Source organism: Rattus rattus, chromosome 2 (genome assembly GCF_011064425.1).
Source record: "Rattus rattus isolate New Zealand chromosome 2, Rrattus_CSIRO_v1, whole genome shotgun sequence".
In the NCBI taxonomy this organism is placed as follows: Eukaryota; Metazoa; Chordata; class Mammalia; order Rodentia; family Muridae; genus Rattus; species Rattus rattus.
The window spans coordinates 83,112,175-83,135,381 of record NC_046155.1 but is presented as its reverse complement, the minus strand read 5'-3'; the positions used below and the strand labels follow the sequence as shown (position 1 = coordinate 83,135,381).

Here is a 23,207-nt window from a genome sequence, read left to right as displayed (position 1 = left end):
GAAGCTTCTGGACTCATTTGGTCAAAAGAGGGAAGTGACTGGTTGGGCTCAGATGGAACATGGAAGGAGGTAGGTGGGTTTTCATGTATTGATACCACAGTCTCCCAGCTAGACGAGGCGAGGAAGGAGTCGGGAGTGACTGGTGATCTTGGCTACGTTGGGAATTGGTTCCAATGCTTTGACTTATTTTGGCTTCCAAAAGCCGTGCTTCCAGCCAGACCTGAGGGTTCCTGTCCCCAGCTGGCTTCGACTGATAATGAAGAATTGCCATACACTCAGGCAAGGGAGAGAGAGAGAAGATGGAGAATCACCATGATGGGGAAGCAGAAAAATGAAACTTAAAGGCCCACCAGCATGTGAGAATCCAGGAAAGTGTTCCATATGGGCCCCTTCCCTGACTGGGTCTAGGGTAGCAGAGATGAAATACAGATTTTAAAAGATGTGTTTGCTAGCTGCGGGGAGGTTTAGAAGAGCTCAGCCATTGTCAAGGCATATCAAAATGTGTGTGTGTGTGTGTGTGTGTGTGTGTGTGTGTGTGTGTGCACCTTTCATTCACACATCCAGAGAGCTCTTGGGCTGGTGCAGCACAAGCACGACCTGCCGGGAGCCAAAGCAGTTTAATTCATCGCTACAGGCCTGAGCGCTAGAAGTCTGCCATCACATTAGCTTTCCCGGAGGCCACTATGGAAGCAGACTTGGGGAGACAGTGAGGCAAGGGGTTCAACTTGGGGCATTTTGTGAAAACGTCTCAACTTCCGAATGGAGGCGTCAGACAGACAGCTGGAAAATGGGAGGACAAGACAAACCCCACACTGAGACATTCGTGACACAAGGGTAGCGGTGAGGGCGCAGCTGGAGCTGTGGCATTGAGAGACCAGGGGTAGAAAGGGCGAGTCAGGAGAGCCGTCAGTCTTTTCAGGTTTCCTGTTCTCGTAGTTCACCACCTGCTGGAAGCATCACCTTAGTATGTAATCCGCTTCCCTCCCTCCCACTTCCCTTCCTCTAAGTGGGCACCTACTGTGTACTAGGACAATTGGTCTCTCACAGGAGAGAAGGAATGGCCACTAATGAGACAGACACAGCAACCTGAACTCAGCTCTGTCACCAAACCATGCCAGAAACTTCTGATGGTAATTCACGGAGGAATCTACAGCCATCTTCTACCCTTTCTTCTCATGCGTAATGTGTTACGATTACCTGGTCACAAAGTTAAAGTCACTTTTGCTGTTCTTTCTTTACTCTCATTTTTATTTATGTGTGAATGCTCTGGTCCTAGGTGAGAGGACATTCGACCCCCAGGAGCTGGAGGTATGGGTGGTTCTAAGCCTCCCGGTATAGGTGCAGGAACTGAACCGGGGTCCTCTGGAAGAGAAGCAAATGTTAACTGCTGAGCCACCTCTCCAGGCCCTTGTTTTGTTTTCTTGATACAGCGTCTCACTAGGAACCCTACTTTGGCCCTGAGTTTGTAATCCTCCTGCCTCAGCCTCCTGAGTGCTGAAAGAAGAGGTTACAGCATAGAAACTATCTGGTTTCCACTGCCCTGCAGAGCCAGAGCCACGGCAGCAAGACCCAGCTCACCTCAGGCTCTGACAAGGAGATGCTGATGACGGGGCACTAGGCTATGCGAACCACTGACCAGTGCAACTAGGTCAAAATTTGGTCTGCAAATTTCATTTTTTTTTCCTTGTTGTATTGCTCAGATGGGACTCCGACTCCTGCCTCAGCCTCCTGGGAAGCTTCAAGGGACATTCTGCTGTGAGAAGGGAGCTGGTGACTTTTTTTTAATTGGCTTTGGATTTTTGTATTTGACAGAGTCTTGCTATGTAGCCGACTGTCATAGAACACAGTGTATAGGCCAGACTGGCCTCCAGCTCATAAAGATCTAACTCCCTCTGCCTCCCACGGCTGGGATTACAGGTGTGCACCACCACACTTTGCTTGATCCTGCTTTGTTGTTGCTGTTTTTTAATATATTTTGAAAATTTTAAATTATAAAATATTTCACAGAAGTGCTAAATTTTGGTCAGTAATCGCTTAAGGAGGTAGCAGACCTTGCAGAAATTACAATTTAATTGTAAATAATGCACCGCTCTATATTTTATTGTGGTTGTTTGCTGAGGTTGAATCATGTACGCTGCCCTCAAACTTGATGTGTGCTGAGGACAGCACTGGACTCCTGCAGATCCTCCTACCTCCACCTCCCAAGTGCTAGGATTACAGCCTGCATCACCACACCCAACTTAAGTATATTTTTTTGACTGGGGTAATGCCATCCTGTCTTAGACTACAAGAACTGCTATTAAAATACTGTAGCTCAGGAGCTTGTGAACAACAAAAGCTTCTTGTTTGCAGTTCTGGAGGCTGTGAAGTCCAAGATCAGGGGGCCAACAGGTTAGTGTCCTATGATGTCTGTGTCCCCATAGATAGCAGCTTTTGTGGCACAACATGGAATGGATTGTGGGTCTCCCTAAGGCCTCATTTTTTAAGGGCGCTAACCCCACTCCTGAGGACTCTGCCCCCTTATCTAACCACCTCCCAGCCTCCTCTCCCTTCAAGTGTCTCCTCTAGGGTGAGGGATTCACCACCTCCCATCATCGGCTCTGGGTGAGGACTTTCGGGAGACCCAGCTACCACAGTGCTTTGCCATGTCACGTGGAAATCAGAATGCACAGCTTCCCCAGATAGACTTCCCAGTCTCGCTAATGTTTTACATGCCTTTTTTTTAACCTGAAAACTCAATTTATTTTCCTCATAAAGACTCCTGCGGGTGCTGGAGAGGTGGCTCAGGGGTTAGGAGTGAGCACCTGCTGCTCTTGCGGGGGACTTGAGTTTGGTTCCCAGCTCACAACTGCGTGTAACTCCAGCTCCACGGGACCCAACACTCCAAAGACATGCAAACACACATGCACATACACACGGCAATAAAAGTAAAATAGATCTTACAGAAAAGATTCCTGCTAACTAATGAAAGCTCTTAGGCCCAAACTAACTACAAAACCAAGGGAAGACCATCTGCATGTGCCATAAGGTGGGCAGGGTTAGTTTACTGCCAGCGTCACAGCACAAGAAAACCAAGGAAACCAGCACCGAGGAGTTTTATTGACAACAGTGACACAACCCCCAAACACCGCCTCTTGTATTAACAAATCGCACACAGTGATAACTGCAGTTCCTCCTCCACAAACACCGCTCCTTGAGTTACGGCCATCTTTTCTTGAGATGGCTCAGTAGTCGTGCTTTAAAACCTTTCTGATAAGTATATGGCTGCACTGCATCCGGCCTGGATAAGTCTCTTCAACAAGGTGTATGCGGGAGCCTGCGGAGAGCAAAAGGTTACGCTATAGCTGGGTGGTAGCGTGCTTGTCTAACATGGATGGCACCCTGAGCTTGGAAAAGAAGCAAATGGGGCAGGAGGAATGTTCAGTGGAAGAGCACTTGCCCAGCAAGGCTCTGGATCCAACACCAGCACCTAAAAGGACAGCAGGGAGACCCCATGAGGTGCATCTATTCTCAGATGTCACCTAGACTCACTGTCAGGGCAGGGTGTGGGCTCCTCTGGCTAAGACAGGATCTGGGAAATGATTTAATTCGAAACAAAAGCCATTCAGAATGCTAGAAGCATCTATGGCCACTGAACCCCTGGGTTGTTTCTTGGGATAATAACAGCAGGACACAGGAGCCTCACCATGGACCGAAGCTGAGCTTGTGTGCTTTCTGTCAGGTACGTGTGTATCCCTGCTTTGTGACCTTACTTTCAAATGTCTCTTTCTGGGAACAGAAACCTTGGCCCCTCAACCCGCTCCCTGGAGCACCAGCAGTAATAGTCGGCCCTACCAGCTCTGCATCATGTTCCAGGCCTGTGTCGTGGTGCTCAAGCTCCTCATCTCGAAACTGCTTAATGACCTGGGAAGACAAGGAATCGCAAACCCAGGTAAGTCAGCGCTCCGGGTCACCTGCTGCTCATCCCGCTTGCAGGCCAGAGCTTCCGGTCCCAGCATATGGCTGAGGCTGACATGCTTTTTCTGTGAAGGGCTACAGTTCTTCACTCTGTCATCCCAGTGGGTGAGCAGCCTTGCAAGAAGAAACCATGGCCGTGGCTCTAAGAAGAGTTACTTAGGAGACAAGCGTGGCCGCAGGCTAGAGTTTGCCAGTTGATGATTTAGGTTTTAAAAAGTGAGAGCTGTTGCCTGTTTTGGTCACTGCTCTATCGCTGTTTAGAAACACCATAACCAAAGCAGCTCTGATAAAAGAGAGGTTTAGTTCACTCTCAGCACAGCAGGGAACATGGCAGCACTTTGGTGCTGGAGCAGTAGCTGAGAGCTACATCCTGACCTACAGACCAAGAGAGACTCTGGGTCTGGCATGGGCTTTTGCAAACTTAAAGCCAAACAACACACGTCCTCCATCAAGGCTAACCCTAACCCTCCTGATCCTTCTCAAATAGTGCCACTCCCCACCCTATCTAAGCATTCGAATATATGGAACTATGGGGCTCATGCTTACTCAGACCACCACACGGCCCAGTGCTGGAATGCACACTTACAACCCCAGCCCTTGGAAGGCAGAGGCAGGTCCAAGAGTCAAGACAAGCCTTTGCCTCATAAGTACAACAAACAGGATTTAAATAAACAAACTACAGCTGGCGAGAGTGATGAAGGATCTGCTGTGGCCAGTAGCATAAGACCGCCTGGGCTAAATAGTTCCTTCTTCCCTATAGAAAATTACCTGAGAAAAATCATTCAGCCTGAAGATTTGATCAACATTTTTTAAAATGTTATTTTTGAAATTATAAGTTAATTACATCATTTCTCCCTTCCCTTTCCTGCCTCCAACCTTCCCATTTTCCCCTCTCTGATCTCAAGTCCGTGGTCTCTCTTTTCACCAGTTGCTGTGGCATGGGCATGTGTGTTTGCTTACACATATTTAAATCGAGCCTTCTCTTCCCTTCTCATATAGCGCCTCCCTGGGTGTACGCTTTCAGGGCCGACCCTTGGCGCTGGACAAACCATGTGCTCTTCCCTGAGAAGACCACCCCGCCCACCTCGGCTTTCCTGCATTGCTTACGTTTCTTTGTGTAGGGTTGAGGCCTTGCAGATTTTCTGTCTAGTTAGCATGTTAGATGATGCCATCCTTGTTCACCCTGTGCTGTTGAGTCATGGATGTGCAGAGGCCACACAGACCTGGACTGTGGACAGCTCTGAGCTCTATGACCTGTCTGTGTCTCATGTAGAAGAAACACCCCTTTCCCCAGCTGTCTAAGCCCCTGTCTCCTTAGTACCTGCCACCTGCCCTTTCTCCCCACAAGCGCACAGTCAGTCTCTCCCCCCAAGCACACAGTCAGTCTCTCCCTGCAAGCACACAGTCAGTCACCTGCAGTAGCTCCTCGTACTTCTCAGCGTCCTCCTCCATCAGCATGCGGATCTGGTTGTTGTAGTGATGAGCGATAGACTCTTCTACTGCCACAGTGCAGGCCATTGCTCCTTCCCTCCCCAGCAAGGCAGTTCCTGCCCCTACAATCGTCAAACCAGTCAAGCCACATGCTGCTGGTCATTTGTGAGGCATCCTGACATCTGGGTTTGAACTCTCTATGGGAGGGCGGTGTGGTGCTTCTCAGGGTGTCTGATGGCACCCAATACCCACCCTCTTGATGTCAGCAGTACCTGCTGATCATAAGCACTGGACACTTAGATATTCCCATGAATCCCTTGAAACAGTCACCCCATGTTTGAGAAGTGGCTGGAGCTCATATCAGATGCCAGGCACAAAGCTCTTTTTGAATGGATTTTGTTTTATTTGGTTGTTTTGTTCTGTTTGAGACAAGGTCTCACTATGAGACCCAGGTTAACCTGGAACTTCCTCTGTAGCCTAGGCTGACTTGTATCCTCCTTCCTCTTGCCTCTGCCAGTAGTGAGGTTGCAGGCATGCACCACCACGTGGGCTCAGTGAGGTTTGACCCTCTCTCTGCAGAGAGCTTAGAGTGCTGTCTGGGTTCTCTGCTCTTCTCCCCCACAACCCCCGTGTGTGTGTGTGTGTGTGTGTGTGTGTGTGTGTGTGTGTGTGTGTGTGTGTGTGTGTGTACGCACATGTTATGGAACTCACTTTGTAGACCGGGCTAGCCTCAAACTCAGAGATCTGCCTGCCTCTGCCTCCCGAGTGCTGGGGTTAGAGGTGGGCAGCACCACTCCTGCACTCAAACTCTCTTGGGTTAGGATCCTCAGGACAGAGCATCTGGCTGTGGCTGCACAATCCTAGCTTCCCTCTGTGAGTTATCATAGCATCCATTTATAAAATGATGACTCTATCTTAAAGTAATATAAGCAAAAAAAAAAAAAATCAATCAGTTTCATCAGCTTCAATTTAACTTTAGGAAAACACAAAGTAAAATTTAAAAGGTTGGATGAGGCTATGACAAGGGTTCCAGAGGCATGAACAACCCATCACCAAGAGCCCAAGTGGCAGCTGGACAGACACATACCCAGGACAAACCCTGCCACGTTCCACAAGGGCATCAAAACTGTAGGTCGGACCCTGAACGCAACCATCAACTCGTTGAACTTTTTCAAATGGTTCTTTTCTTGATCCCACATTTTCTAGGGGGGAAAAACATAAAAAGAGGTATCACAGGGACATGGCACAGCTGAGTACCCACGAGGTAATAAGGAATTGGTGTAATGCTATCTTCCATCCTCTTAAATATCCATGAGATAAAAGCAAAACACAAAAAGAAGAGAGCCTGCAAGGTAAACGAAGAGCCAAGGCCTCAGACATAACTAAGTGTTCTACCTCCGGACCATCAGATACCTCAATGACCACACGGTCAGCTTGCACAGGGAGCCTTCTAGAACTCCAGGTTCTGAGCCACTGACTCAAGCAACCATGAGAGAAAATAATGAAAAACAAAACAAAACAACGAAAAAACCTGTGTCCTGAAAACTCACAGACTGTTCTCAATAGAAAACAGGACAGCCAATGAGTCACTCTCCTGGCATGGGGACTTTTCAAAATAGAGATGTGCAGGGGCCACAAGCAGATATACACCATCTTACACGTGAGCTCTGGGGACTGGGATCTGCTGGAAATCTAAAGGACACATGCTAAGCTGCCATGTGTCATGGTACCATTGGCTCTACATGGGTTTCTTTATTCCCCAGCCAGACCCAGTGAGTTGGGGGTTACCAGGCTAGTTTGCACACAGGGAAATGAAAACCTAGAGGTCGTGTGACCTCTTCAAGGTCACAGAAGTAGGTGAGAGGGCTGGAAAGGAAACCTATATCTTTGGGACTATTAACCCCTCTCTCTGGCACTCTGTGAGGACAAGCCTACGATAGCCTCCTGGCACACAGAACATTCTTGTAATGGAGGGATTTTTAGCCTTTTCTGAGATGAAACATTAACACCACAGATATACTCAATTTCCAGACCCAATTTCTTTCTCTCTTACTTTTCTCCTCTCCCTATTCTTTTTGACCTGGAACGTCCTATGTAGACCAGGCTGGCCTCAAAGTCCCAAGAGAATACCCTACCTCCGGCTCCCGAGTGCTGAGATCACAAGCTTTCGCCACCACACCCAGCCACATTCAATGTGTCTCTGTTTTTAGATAAACAGAGGATATGCTTTGTTCCACAGTGCCTCCCATTGGAGCACACAGCCAAAAGTGATTCCTGAGGGCTTCAGCAGAGCAATGGGAAGAACCCACCTGAATGACAGGGCCAACACCGGTCCGTCCAAGCACAGCCATCTGCCCTGCATAGATGCGGTTTGCTCCATATTCACCAGCGTGATCCACCCGGATTATCCGATCCACGGCTGCCCGGTTAATATTGTCTAAGGTCATTCCTGTGCTGTGACACCTGATGATAAGGCCTCTCCCATAAGCTGCAACGAAAATGCAAGTGGCAGCCTTTCATCGTCCACACAGAACACTGATATTCATGAACACATATCCCTATTTGTGTGCATGTGTTGACATGCCTGTGGCAGAGGATGACTTGCAGGATCTGTTCTCACTGTCCTCCATGTGGGTACTAGGGGTGGAACTCAGGCCCTTATGCTTGACAGCAAGCCCTGGTACACTGAGCCATGTCACTGGCCTGGTGCCTTTTTGCTGACACAATGAAAGGCTTGTTAGAATCAAGGCCAAACAAGCCCGAGGGCTGGACACATCTATCAGTGCATTCCTTATCATCTGCAATGCTCAAACCCTAAAGACTTCACCTACGTCTGGGGCTCCTGGCTTTACCTTAAACATATGGAATCTAGAAAGGCTGAAACGTGTTCTCACCAGGCAGCTGACATGACAGCTGCTTCAGGAAAGGGAGGTTCCCCTCAAGCTGTGTAGCAGAAGCCCCTGGAGTGCACCCAAAGCCACCGTGCTCCCCCCATGTCTCCCTGGGAAGCAGCCAGTGTTGATATTCTGAAAAAGCTCAGGGTGCAAAGCCTGGAAAACCCACATTGGAACTTCAATGTTCTTTTAATACAGCAGTTCCCTGGACAGGTGACTGAGACCCTGCCTGACCTCAGACTTAAGTTCTTCTTCAAAATGTAAATTCTTGGGCTGGAGAGATGGCTCAATGGTTAAGGGCACTGACCGTTCTTCCAGAGGTCCTGAGTTCAAATCCCAGCAACCACATGGTGGCTCACAACCATCTGTAATGAGGTCTGATGCCCTCTTCTGGTGTGTCTGAAACCGATGACAGTGTACTCACTCACAAACATTAAATAAATAAATCTTTAAAAAAAAATAAAAATGTAAATTCTTTTGAGGAAACAGATGGCAAACGCTTTCGCTATACTCTCCAAGCCCCAGACTAGAGGAGCTTAAATGTTTACCTCCTCCCAGAAGGGTCCTGTAGTAAGGTGTGTTCACCCCACATGAACATGGAAACCCACAGGCCCTCTGGTTTGTTGCTCCAGTTGCACTCTGGTATGGTGTTTAAAGTGTTGCAGGCTCTGTTTGCTATAACCACCACGCCTTTGGAAGGCATCTCTCTTCACCTGAGCAAACTTCATAAAATGGTGAAAAAGTTCATGTATATCTTTGGCTTTCATCAAGAAGGCTTAAGGTCTTTGGACTCAAGGCCACAGGGCAGGCTTGGAGAGTCGGGTGTGTATGCATGCCATAGTTGGGAACATGAGCTTTGCCACCAAGTAGCATTTTAAAGGCTGGATCTATTTGTTATGGTGCTGGAGATCAAGCCTGCCCCTGAGCTGCCACCAAGTTACTACATCAACAGTCCTGGGACAATCAGCAATCGTGTGCAAAGAAACACGGATTCTGCAGGAGTGGACTAGCTTTGGCCTACTGCGCACGACATGCTCTGCCTCACTCCGCTCATTGACTCTAGAAAGTGAACGGAGTCCAGAAAGCAGACACGGCACTTCAGGTCTCCTGCCCAGTGTTAAGACACCAACCATTCCAAACTGTCTTCAGTGGGGCTCTATGGTCGGAGGCCCATACTTTATGGGACAGCGATGGGACACAATCAGGGACCTGTTGCATTTCTGTGTCCAAGTTCAAGGGCTTGTGCTTCTGGCCAACTTGTCTCCTTGCAGAAAGTAGGGTCTGGAGACAACAGACTTGATGAGCCAGTTCTACTTCTCAACACAATCTTGTTTGCTTGTGCGCTTACTTTTTACCAAAGAAAGTCAGAGGCAACCCAGCACTCCTTTTTAAAAAAGGTATATTAAGGAATAACAGGGGGCTGAGCAGGCAGGCCAAGTTCATGCAGCTGGCTTTTGAGGTGTGATGAACAGGATTCTTTGTACCCGAGAACATGCTGGAATGTTCCCTAAAACTCAGCCTCTGCACTCAGTGACTGGGAGAGGGTAGTGCTTGTCCTTTCACCTAAGAAGTCAGTATAGATATTTCTTAATTCTCGCAGCGCTCTGTGAGATGGAGGATATCCGGGCAAACACAGCCATTTTCCAGGTCAGCCAGAGCTAGAGTGAAGAACTGTCTCAAAACAAAAACAAAACCTACCCAGTAGCAGGGCTATTTTTATTCTTTTAAGGAGATACAAACAAGATTTTCTTTTTATTATTATGAGGTTAAATGAAAGAAAGAAAGCCAAGTTGCTTCATAAATGAAAACAAATGATTCTTGTTGTTACCTGTTCAGTGGGTTAGCAGGGAGCCTTAAAATTCATATCCCTGCGACCTGACTGCCTTGTTACATACTTTAAATAGAACTGAAGCCCAGAGCTGGAAGCTCTCGAGTGTGCTGTTCCAACCGTGGTACCTGGGACCCGATTTTAAGTGGCAAATGAGAAGATTTTTAAGTGGCTTACGGACACATAAATAACATACAAAGAGGTTTTTAAAAACTCTCTTCTGATCCATTTATCATCAAGAAAAACATCTCTATGGCTGGCATGTCTTGAATAATATCCAGACACTTGCTAAGCACTCTTCTCTTTCAGAAAGTAAAACAGTCCTGGAATCAAGCGTTGGTGGGCACAGACAACAACATCTAATGAAGCTTCATGTTTTGTGATGATGGTGCTGGTGATGGTGGTGGTGGTGGTGGTGGTGATGGTGGTGTGTGCACGCCCCGATTACTCATCCATACTAGCCTATTATTTATCATAAGGATGTAGTTTTAATGAAATTATTTAATAAGTCATGGATATACAAAAAACAATCTCAAACCTGCAATTAGTATTGCCTTCAGGCAAAATAGAAATCTAATGCTTGAAGATTTAATTGTGAGAAAATGACCATGATTTTCTGGGGCAGCTCAGATGATACATGATTTCAGACCTGAATCCAGACCTCTCCCCATTCCAAATTCTAAGCTTACCATATTTTGCAGTGCAAAAAAAACCCATGAGAGACTTGATAAAAACAGATTCCAGGGCTGGAAAGAGGGGTCAGCAGTTAAGAATGTGTACTGCACTTGCAAAGAATTTGAGTTGGGATCCCAGTACTAAGATACAGGGACTCACAAACTGCCTGTTATTCTAGGGCCAGATTCAAATCCCAATTCTGGCCTCTCTGGCATTTAATATTGTGCACGTGTGTACACGCTAATGCACGCACTCTCTCTCTCTCTCTCTCTCTCTCTCTCTCTCTCTCTCTCTCACACACACACACACACACACACACACACATTTTTTAAAAAAATCTAAAACATATCAATCCAGTAGATAATGAGCGTGACCCGAAAATCTGCATTTGTAACAGATTGATACTATTGTCAGAAGGCTTCTTTGCTCGAGAAAGCTCTGAGTGGAGACTGGAGGGACACTGCAGGACACTCAAGTTCACACTGCATTGACGTCACGTCACAGACTGGTAATTACTTGGTCCCCCGCAGGGAATCCTGCATTAGTTCGCCCATTCCTGTCAATCAACTTGACCTACTACAAACCCCACCCCCATGTCGCGTGCTTGTGACGTATAGACGTCTTCCCAGTGACATCCGTGACCTACACTTCAAATAGTCACCGGCGAAGAACCCCGCGCCGAGCCGCGACCGCGAGCGGCCGGTACCTGAGAAAGGCCTCGGGACACCAGTGCGCAGGCATCCCACGGAAGCGGCCGCTATCGCTCCCGCGCCGCTCATCGCTGGTGACACTGCAGCCACAATCCAAGCGTCCCGCCAATCGCGCTCTCGACTCAGGGTGATGACGCTTAAATGCTGCGGAAGACCGAGCCAGCGGAAACGCCCCTAGGCTCTAGATTACACCCGATTGGTTGGGAATGACCGATCTATGTACTCTATTGGCTGTGCTCCCTGTCGATCATTGGGATGTCGTGAAGGCGCCCGATCTGCTCTTAGGGTTGAAGCACAATTGCCCCTAGATAGGCGGTGTATGTGGGCTTCCTACTGCCCCGTGAAGGCGACCCGTAGGACACTGTTGTTTCCTCCACGTTACGGAGATTATTTTTCTCTATTAAGAGCCTATTTACACCTAAAAGTCAGTAGCAATTACCTGGTAAAACATTCCGTTTTCGGTGTAATTGTGGGTTTGACGGTTTGTTCCATGGTATTTCCTGTTCCTTCGTAATTTTCCTATTGAGATTTGTTTCATTCATTGTTATTTATACTTTGCTGGATTATTCATGCCCTAGTGCACATTAGTGATGAAGATGGCTGTGTGTTAAGAGAAGAAAAATTTAGCAATATACATTAAACATTTAAAGTATGTATCCATAATTGACAGCTAGGGTCTAGCCAAAAGAATAAATTTTCAAATCAATAAAGTATATAAGACCCTGGTTTTTTTTTTTTAATGTATTCATTTAATGTATTTTATTGATAGCTACTGTAAAATAATTGAAACTGGTAAACTATTCTATATAACTATAGTGTTCAAATTAGTATAGTGCAGTCTTAAAGACAAGCCCACGTTCTGGGCCTTAGGGTTAGTAAGGGTACTTTAACATTCCTGTGTAATGCTCAGCCTAAATCTGGCTCTCAAAGCCTTCACACGTTCAAAGCCTTTCCCATGTATTCCACTTCTGGATCATAAAAGAAATGTTGAGATGTACGTACTAGTAATTATTGGAAATTTTTGTAAGTAAAATGTTAAAAAATGGAGCTAGAGAGACAGCTCAGAAGTTGAGAACTCTTGTAGAGGACCTGGGTTTGGTTCCTAGCAGCCACATCAGGAAGCTCCAGCGGATCCAGCACTCTCCTCTGGAATCTTTGCACATATGACACCAATACACCATTTTTAAAAAGTTACCGTCAAGAGAATGCTAAAAAACAACGATTCATGAGCAGTTAGCAGCTCCCTGAAATGTAGGTTATGGTTGGAGGTCAGATCTGATTACATCACTGCGGCTTGCCTCATACTGGTGATATGACCGCCTTGGCCTCTGGAGCTTACAGGCGTGTGTCAGTACGATGAACGTTGAAAGAATTTGGGATAAAATAGAACACTTAAGTGGGGGAAAATTAGACTACTGCATTTTCCTTTCACCTCCATCTATGTTTGCTTACTTTGTTTCTTTCTTTGTTTCATTTATTTATTTATTTATTTATTTATTTATTTATTTATTTATTTATTTATGGTTATAAGAGAAGAATCTCACCCTGTATCCAGGTGTCTTTGAACGTGCTATGTCACCCAGGCTGGCCTTAAACTCGGTGCAGTCTACCTATCTCAGCCTCTTTCGTGCCTCTGTTCCTTATTTAAAAATATTTGTGTGCTTATGAGTGATTTTCATTTTTCTCTGTAATTTTCAGTGATCTCATACTTTCTATGGTAAGTACTTTTATGTTTTCAAAGGAGAACAGAGTATGTGCTTCCCTAATCAAATTCTGAAATATTCTGAAAAAGCAAATTTTTCTTAGCTTTGTATTTTAAGTGTAAGGGAACTGTCTCTGAAGGTGAAGGCATTGGTTCACAGTCACACAGCAAAGGGCACTTCCTAGGCTTCAAGTACTTCTCACGCTCTGGACGGGTTTCTGGTAGAGCCTCAGTCTATGAAGTAAAGATGTGTCCAGAAGTTCTCACAGGGTCAGACCTTGTAACACCCTGGAAAAAAATGAATTCTTCTGTTTCCAAATACTTAGCATAGTGGCTAGCTGCCATCAGATTTTTGGCTGCAAGATCTGATTTGCCAACGTAACAGTTAATGCAAACAAAGACCTGTCTAACTGGATTCTCCTTCTTTACTAGGATGAGAACATTTTGTGGTTGCAAGAACCTGCAAGCCTGGCTCTGCCAAGGAAGGAAGAAAGGGAGGGAGGGAAGGAGGAAGGAAGGAGAGAGGAAGGGAGGGAGGGAGGAAGGAAGGAGGGAGGGAGGGAAGGAAGGAAGGAAGGAAAGAAGAAAGGAAGGAAGGAAGACAGAACAAGTGCCTATAGCAGAAGAAGGGAAATGAAAATGTTTGCAAAGGTCTTTAAAGTTCAATTTTCCAGTGTTTGTATGGGGGACAAATGACAATACCCACTTCAAGTACCCATCAATGGTTGCACAGTTACCAGAAATGTGTATTGCCACTGCGGAATGCTAGACAGATATATAAAAGAGGGAGCTACTTGCAGAGAACGTTAAGCTATTATTAAGGAGAAATTCAGCAATTTGTATTCACAACACACACCCAACACATATAGCTATTTCAATATTTATTATATCTTTATAGAATAGTAAAATAAATACAAACAGTGGCTTTCAATGGTAGCAATATATAAAATGCTTAAGATATCTTCAAAACACACAAACATGCTTTTTCTTTTGAATAGCCGAGAAGAGACAAGACTCACCTAACACATCCATGGATGTCAAAATGCTACTTCCTCTAACTTCAGTGGCAAAGAGCAACAGAGTATTGCGGGACAACCATACTTTAAACTTCCAAGACACTGTATCAGTAGTTTCACACATACCTGTTAGAGAGCCACACTTTAAAACTATAGACATTGCCTGGTTATTCAAAGTTATGAAAAATATTCAAGTAAGGGGTAAGCACATGAGCAGCTCTAACTAAAACCAACATACAATTGGCATATTTTGGTATCTGTTTTGTAATAAAATATATCATTCATTTTATCCACCATTCCCACAAACACAGGAAGGCAGATCATCAGGGCCACAGTGAGGGCAAGAGTGTTGCATGGAGACACTAGGCAAAAATGCCAACAACTAGGATTTGTAAAATGAGGATGGAATGAACTTTGGTTTACTCAAAACTACTCTTGTTGGGCTTAAAACCTCATAGATCTTCAAACACAAGAAAATGTTAGGAAGCACACGTTCCCACAGGAACAAAAATATCCCAGGTTAACAGCCTCATGGAAGATGAAAGAAAGGATTGTGCTGAGTTTGAAGATATGAGTTCCACCTCCGGATGTGCATGTGCACACACAGACACACCTGACCAAGGGCCCTTTATACGAATTCAGACATGACATGGACACACACACACACACACACACACACACACACACACACACACACACGCCCCTGACAAAGCACCCTTTATACACAGACAGACATATAAGCCACAACAAGTTTGCTTTGCTTCCAGAGGGAAAAGCCAATCACTTTGAAGAACAACACAGTGGTCAGAGAAGGGAAATCCTTCCTGGCAGCTTTCTAAACATTAATTGAAATGTAAAGGTTAGGAGTCAGTGAAAAACAGTACAAGACTCCACCTGTCCATCACAGGACAGCAGCACACTGAGTGACAGCAGATCAAATCAGACACCACTAAAAGGGTCACCTCTGGGGAGGCTCATGATGAGGTATTTATTAAATACAGCTTTTACGATACAGGAGATCTCAAGAGATACTCTGTCTTTGTAATGTTTTATAAAAACAAAGTTTTTATACACACACAAAGTTTTAAACTCGGGCAAACAAAACCTAGCCCTTTGAAATGTATACTTAAGTAGTCGGAACCTAACGCATGCTTGCGTTATGGACTGTTCTTAGGCTGTGGACCTGTATCTGACATCACACATATAACCCCTGATCCTTAAACCCAGCTCCAGTACCAAAAGGCATGTTGCAGCCTGGCTCTGATACACTCCATGTCCTTCAGGAGTGAAGAGCTCCTGCAAGGAAGAGGAATGACACTTGGAGAACAGAGAGGAACTCTCTGTGCACCTTGCACGGTTAGACCCCTCTTCAATCCTGTCACCAGATCTTAGAACTTGGGGCCAGGTGGAGACTAAAGGCTGGTGGCTAACCAGTTGGCTAAGGTCACTTTCCCTGGAGGAGTGAACAAGGCTGGAGAAAAGTCCCAGAGAGCTGAGAAGCTGAGGCTGCCACCTGCCCCAGTCTCCTGCTCAAGGGAGGGATACTGACTGGCCTGGGAGGGAATTCAAGTGTGTCCGGGGTACACAGCAGGGATGGACTTCCTTTCTGCCACCATGATGGCCTCTGTACATTCCTGTCAGCTGTTCTAAGCCTTAGCATCTGAAGCTTCCTGTCCATTTGAAAAAAAAAAAAAGCAGTCAGGTTTCATTTTAAGTCACAGTGGCATTGGGAGGGCATTTGGAAAGGCTTCCAAAGAACTCTCAGTTTTACTCTAAAACACAACACACACACACACACACACACACACACACACACACACACACCCTTTTTAAAAATAATACAAAAGTCTAAACAAAAACAAAATAAATAAAAGTCTCCCCTCTCTGATCTTGAGAGGCTGAGCAGCTTGAGACGTTAGTGTTTTGGTGGAGCCCACGGCGAGCCACCACTCCCTGTGGGGTCAGGCTGGGGGTCAGCCTGCTTGGCTAAGTCACCAAAAGCCATTTCCACTCAAACCCCGGTGGACTTTGTAGGGTCGTCAGAGTTATGTGCTGAGGAGTTGCAGGCAGCATCTTCATGCTAAAGCCGGCTGGCTCCGCACATCCCGTTGAGCTTCTGTTAGTTTCTGGATAAGATAACGCTTGTCTCGACTCTCCTAAAAAGACAAACAGGTTCAAAGAGCATCTCAGATGTTAGGACTGTACAAAGCTATTTCTAGCTAGTGAGTAGTCTTTAGATCACCACAGTGTCTTCCAGTCTAGCCTGTCTCCCTCCCCGAAGTCCCAATCATAGCCCCTTGTCCACACAAATAGCTGGAGATCTAGAAATGTACATGGGGCTGAGGATGTGGCTCAGGGCCCAGCCTGCACGGAGTCCTGGGTTCCATCCCCATCACTGCATAAATTAAGTGTGGTGGCCCATGCCCGTAACCCCAACCCTCAGGAAGTGAATGTAGGAAGATCAGAAGTTCAAGGACATCCTTGAATATATATTGTATTTGAGGACAGCCTGGGCTACAAAGAACTAGTCTCAGATAGACAAACATCGTCTATCTCAAATACTCAATAAAACCCAAACCTATCAGATCTGCCAAGCAATTTAGTGATTTGTGGCTAGTGTTAAAGAATTATCCTGCCTCTAACCTCATCCCTCACAGCCCTCCAGACGCACACATTCTCTCGTCTCCCCAAAGTGCCGGGCTAATTCCCCCACTGGCCCTCCCACCCCTAATCAGGACCTCGAATAACTGGCTATTGCCCTAATTCACATCTTACTTATTGTCACTGCCTTCAACAGGTCTTCCCCAGTCACTGGCTGCAGTAACCTGGGCCCTCCATCACCCCATACACCTTGCTTTTATGATTTACATAAACATTAGTTTTCAGAATTTACTGTATATATGTGCCCTTGTATATGTGTGCATGTTCGTGTGTGTGTGTGTGTTGACATGTGTACATGTATGTGGACATTCATGTGGCAGCCAGAGGTCAAGCTCAAGTATCATTTTTCAAATGGGGGTTGGGAGGTAAGGGTAGTATTTGTTTTAATTTTTTTAGATTTGATTATTTTATTTTATGTGGATCAGTGCTTTTCTGAATGTATACATGTGCACCATATACACACCTGGTGCCTTCTGAGGTCACAACAGGGTGTCAGATCACCTGGAACTAGAATTATGGCTGATTGGAAGCCACCATCTATATTATATATTGCTAAGAATTGAACTCAGGTTCTACACAAGAGTAACAAATGCTCTTAACCACTGAGCCTTCTCCCCACTCCCTGGTCCACCATTTTTTGAGACAGTTTCTTAATTAGACTTGCAACTTGCTGGGAATTTAGCCTGCTGGCCAGTCAGTTCTTAGATCCACCTGATTTTGCTTCCCCATTGCTGGGTCTATGGAATGCAGGCCATGATGCCTGGCCTTTTCCATGGATGCTGGGGTTGACCCCAGGGTCCTCATGCCTGGGCAGCAGCACTTCACACGGATCTATCTCCCCATTCCAGAGTTAGCATCTCTAACTCTTTAGTACCTTGTCTTTCTGGTGTAGTGCTGGATGGACCAAGTGAATGACTGAAACTAAAGAGAGCTGTTCTAATTTTTCCCCTTTATTTGAAACAAGGTTTTGCTATCAAGTCAAGGCTGGTGTAGAACTCTCTATGTAGACCAGACATATGTAGAACTTGCAGCCTCCTGCCTCAGCCTCCTGGGTGCGAGGGTCACAGGCCTGTGCCACCATGCCCTGAGTCTTTGTTTAATGGCCCTGAGCCATGACCCTTTGGCCTGTGCCTCCTTACCAGGGACAGCTGCTCTCGGAGCTGTGCCACCACCCGCTTGTGTGCTCCAGCCAGCGCAATGAAGTAGAACATGACCAGGCTGCAAGGCAAGACAGACAGGTCACCTGCATCATCAGAAGGTCACTAAAAAAATCACCTAGCACCCACAGGGAAGTCTGTATCATCTGAAGGCCAACAAAAACCACTCTAGGCCTCACATGGGAGCCTGTGTCATCTAAGGCCACTAAAAACCGCCCAACACTCACTGGTTCATCATGATACCCACAGGCCACACTAGAAACCAACACAGAACATTTAATCTGAACTACATTTTCTTTTGCTAGGAAAAATAACTAAGCAAGCAAGTTCTCATATCTCTGATGCAGACAGCCTGAGAAACAGTTGGAGCCAGGAGGTTCTGACTTATAAATCTTTAACTTTCTATGCTAAATATGAAATTAATGATGCTCCCCTGACATGCACAATGACGAAGTAAGAAGAGGTACAGTCCAGAAAGTCAGCTCAGGGTGTCAGTAATTCACTATGAACGATCACTGGGCAAGTGCTCTGGCCTCAGTTTCCTCATCTGTGAGATGGGTACAGGAAAACCCGGTGACAACAAGGTTAGGACTAAAGGCCATCAACAGCTTCCTGTCTGCAACTCTGGGTCTCAGATGGGGACAAATTACCTTCGGGGACAGTTCCAAGTGGGATGGAGGGTAAGCCCTCACCCCTTTCCTGCCTTAATGTCCCCAGACAGGGCTGATAATATGAAGGCCAAATTGCCAGGACACCTAGAGATTCTCTAAGTCCCTCCAAGAAACAGCATCCAAGGAAAGCAAAGGCAGAGCGGATGCTCACCACCAGGGACACTGAGCAAACCACTAACTCCATTGCTGTGGGAACACAGCTTTTGGGAAGTCCACATCAGTCAGCTGAGCGTCCCTAATTCATTTTATTAATCTCAGCAAGGGATAGGATTCCGCTTTTCATGAGTTTTTTTTTAAACCTGCTTCCTATAGTGGGCTTCTACTGGACTAATGATATCATAGGATAAGAGTCATTTGTAAGTTAAGGCTCAGAAGGCAGAAGGCACACTTAGTTGCAGTTAAATGTGGCTTATATATGGCCGAGCCAGGATTCAGTGCAAGCTGCTCTCTGGTGTTTCTCTGTTGCTCACTAATCCATATTTCTCTTTCTTTCTCTCTCTCTCTCTCTCTCTCTCTCTCTCTCTCTCTCTCTCTCTCTCTCTCTCTCTCTCTCTCTCTCTCTCTCTCTCAAGTGTGAGGTTTAGGCAAACCACCAGAGATGTTAGGAAAAGGCCACGGTTATTTGTTTTTTATGAGCAGGACCTCGGGGTTCAGTTCACACGTGTAATCTGTGAATCTAGCCGGCATTCTGTTGGGACCTGGGTAAAACATTAAGGTAACAGTTACCTGGCTCACCTGCCATTATAAGGAAACTTTCTCATATGTTTCTGCTGTTACTAGGAAACTTTCTGATGTCAAGATTACAAATTCTGTTATGTTCTGTGCCCTCGGAAGCCAATCACGATAGAAGTCAGTAGAACTGTTTTGTATAGTTACCCACAATAAGCTTGGATCCGAACCAACCAACCAACAGAAATTCCTGCACCCATGTAAGCTTTTATAGTATTTGTCTTTATAAGCTGCCCCTGGGATGGACTCCAACATAAGAAAGACACCTGCACCAATATAAGAAACTATTTGGAATAAGACTTCCATTTTGAGCAGTGGCCAAGTAGAGTTTAAGTTCCCAAGACCTTCCTGGGGACTGACATCCTACTTGGCAGAAAGAGTCATGTATGTGGGTAACTGACATCTTGGTCAGCAAGATAGGACATGAATGTTAGACAAGTCCTATCCTGCCTGGTAGACAAGTTAGGGCATGAATATTAGCTCAGCATCATGGTTCAATTCCCGAATCTGGACCAAGTCCCTGGAGCATCTACTCAATAAACTATCCCTGTCTGACTGAGATCCGTGTCTGTGTGGTTTGTGAGGCAATTCCTGAACCCAACAATTCTAACACACAAACTCCATTTCCCAAGTAAGAGATGTATGTCTCAGTGAGAAATACTGGCCTGGTCTGGCTGTCACTCACCAGATGATCATGAAGAAAGGCACTGCAAAGGCCTCTGATGTAACGCCATGGATCAGGGTCTGCAGCGAGCTGGGGAAGGTGCTCACGGTCTGGGGGATAACCTCCCAGGTGGTGTTGAAGTTGGTGAATGGGCCGCAGGCTTTTGAGGAAGGGATGCTGCCAGGACAGAGAGGGAGGAAGTTCAGCCCAGGAAGAGAGGTCTGCCTCTGCATGGCCAGCATATTTATTTACAATAGCCTAAAGCAAACTTCCTCAGCCTAGAAGTTTCTGGGATATTATGTTTGAAAATGCTGACCCTGAAATTGCATCAAGTCTCTCGGTCTAACTTTCCCTTTACAGGACATTCAAGACAGAAAAGTAAGCTTGATGCCATGGAATAAAAACAATTAGACATGTATGTATCCTCCAGTCTCTTAATTCAAGGCAGAGAAAGTGGCCTAGACTCCCCAGAGAATCAAAGACAACTAAAAAGATATGACAGCTGAGCGAATGTGGGAAGTGGGAAAGACTGTTCCTTTAAAATAAACCTGGGAAGAAGACTGTGCTGGGGTAACTGAGAAATCTGAAGCTGGCAGAAATAAATGAGCAATCTGTTTCCTCCCTCTCTCATCCCTTCTCTCTGACTCTCTGCTCTCTCTCTCTCCCCTCGTGTGTGTGTGTGTGTACACATGTGCATAGACACATGAGTGTATGAGAGTGCTTGCTTGTGCCTGGAGGCCAGAGGTCAACATTAGTATCTTCCTTCTTTTTTAAAGCAAGGCTTCTCAGTGAACACCAGACCTGGGTCTTACCCCTTTAGACCAGTCTGGATGGCCAGTGAGTCCCTGGGATCTGCCCATCTCCATCTCCCCAGCTGTCTCTACCTGCTCCCAGCACTGGGAGGGAAAAGTGTCAACATCAAATAAAACAAAGGAAAAAAACTGATAGATAAGGAGAAGCCGGCAGAAACGTATTGGTCTCTGAGGGCAGATCACTCTAGAAAAGCCCTGAAGAATTGCAAGTTCTTGAACGTAACGAGATGCAAGTCACAAAACCGAGGACTGTTTTAGAAAATGAAGAAACACTTACCGAGCCATGCTGATTGTCAGAGGTATGATGGCCAAGCACAGCCCAATCAGCAACACCAGCAGGAAGAAGAAGTTAGAATTGGACGCTCTGAACTGCCGAGGGGAGGGTCTGCAGGTGTAGAGAAGACTCAACTACAGAACAGAAGAGAAGGGGAAGAAGTAACAGTCCTGAGGAGGGCCTCTGAGAGGGAACACGTTCACACACAGACAGTGCCACTGCAAAGTGTCTACCCCTGCTGGGGTACAGTGTCACACAGATCAAAAGGAAGAATCCTCAGCCCAGAGTCCAGTTGTGGGGAAATTCATGTTGATGACATATTAGGGAGAATGGACCAAAACCACAGTAACACCACAACTGTTGAGCAGACGGAATAATCCAGAAGGAATGTTGAAAGCCAACAGTAGGTACTCCTCAAAGTAGGTCTGTAAGATCTAATGTATGCAGCACTTTAAAAGGATGAGAGCCTGTTAAATCCCACGCAGTGGAAGGAAACTGCTAAATTTCAAGATCCTGTATAGCATACACTTATTAAAGTTTTATTATTTTATTATTCAGAGGTATTTATAAAGTGGATCTATAAAGATCTATGCCAACCAGGGAGATATTTTGCTTGAACATTTTACACACATATAACCTTTCTTATGTGTTAAAAATATTTACACAGAGAGGAAAAGACTTGAAGGAAAAATCAAGTAGAAAAGGAGGGAGAGAATTAGAAAGGCATACTATTTCCGATTTTTTAAACCTGCACTTCTGCAGAAAATGTGAAATGTTTCTGAGTTCCATAGGAACCAAAGAAACTTGTAAGCTTAGTTCTAGGGACGGTCAGCCAGCAGTGACTGCTGTACACACCTGCCTTTCACTACAGCTCACACACTAGCCAACCGGGATTTCCCTGTGTGTGTCCACACTCCTGCCTCCTCCTCTGATATCAGCTACTTGATGTTCCCAAATGACGATGGGAGAACACTAGTCTAAGGCCAAAGGCTCCCAGGATAAAGTCCAGCCCACTGCAAGGTCCTTCTCATAGGGGAGAGCCAATGCTCAGCCATGGTAAGCTACACCTGACTCCAACACTCAGGGAAACACGGCCACACTGTGTGATCAGGGGACAGTTAACCCCTGAGCCTTGGCATTCTCCTTCCTAAAACATCAGTGGGTATTCCAGGGCTGGGGGTAAGCACCAGGGGACAATCCACAGGAAGTGGGGCTACTGAGGGCACAGGCTCATAGCATTATTATCCCATTATTGTCACCATCATCATTATGAATTCTATTATTTCCATTTTTGAATGGCTAGGACTAGGTAATTAATAAATGTTAGGCTTGCGGTGGGCATGATATTTGCCTAACATGTACACATGCTCATAAATAAAAATAAATCCTAGGCTTATTAACAAAAAAAATAGCAAGGAAGGGGTGAGAATTACAATTTACATGCTTGTTTTATTGCTTAATGAGCATGGGGGATAGTGAGACAGCTCTAGTTAGGAGCACGTATTGCTCTAGCAGAGGATCCAAATTCATTTCCCAGCACTGACCCCAGGCAGCTCACAACTGCCTGTAAATATTCATCTGAGAACCTAACCCCTTGAGGCATGAGTGTATATATACACACACATACACACACAAACACACATATACACACACATACATATATACACACTCATACACACACATGCACACACAAACACACATATACACACATACATACACACATATGCACACACATACACACATATACACACACATGTGCACACACATGCATACACATACATATACCTGCATATACACACATACAAATAAACATGCAGAGAGAGAATTAAAAAATAAATCTTTAAAAAGATCTCCGTCTTCATTTAAAAACGAATGAGAATGACTTGCTTTTATAATAATGAACAAAGTAGTACGTTCGGGCAAGCCAGTCACGGGCAGGGCTACTTCACTCACGTAACACCTGGTTCTGCCACGATGCCTGGGGACCATGCGCTGTGCCTGGGCCTCCACAAGTCACCGAGCTCTG

At 45.7% G+C, this 23,207-nt stretch overlaps 2 protein-coding genes across 3 annotated transcripts in view; both read right to left on the bottom strand.

Moving 5' to 3' along the window:
• Positions 1-3,076: 3,076 nt before the first annotated feature.
• Coq7 (coenzyme Q7, hydroxylase) lies at positions 3,077-11,639 on the bottom strand. Of its 2 annotated transcripts, none has more exons than XM_032892811.1 (6): positions 11,492-11,638; positions 7,698-7,876; positions 6,476-6,590; positions 5,371-5,510; positions 3,835-3,903; positions 3,077-3,316 (listed from the first exon to the last, which is right to left on the bottom strand). In XM_032892811.1, exons 1-6 carry the CDS (start codon positions 11,562-11,564, stop codon positions 3,239-3,241), a joined length of 654 nt encoding a protein of 217 aa, XP_032748702.1. In that variant the 5' UTR covers positions 11,565-11,638; the 3' UTR covers positions 3,077-3,238. The 2 variants fall into 2 exon arrangements, with proteins under 2 accessions (XP_032748702.1, XP_032748701.1); XM_032892810.1 differs by having other exon boundaries at positions 3,078-3,316; positions 11,432-11,639.
• A 2,422-nt stretch (positions 11,640-14,061) lies between these two features.
• Tmc7 (transmembrane channel like 7) overlaps positions 14,062-23,207 on the bottom strand; it is a 50,707-nt gene continuing 41,561 nt past the window's right edge. The window contains exons 13-16 of the mRNA XM_032892809.1: positions 21,185-21,315; positions 20,117-20,272; positions 18,014-18,092; positions 14,062-16,369 (exon numbers count right to left, since the gene is read on the bottom strand). Of these exons, the coding sequence (XP_032748700.1) occupies positions 16,289-16,369; positions 18,014-18,092; positions 20,117-20,272; positions 21,185-21,315 (447 nt within the window). The 3' untranslated portion in view covers positions 14,062-16,288. The remainder of the gene's footprint in view (positions 16,370-18,013; positions 18,093-20,116; positions 20,273-21,184; positions 21,316-23,207) is intronic.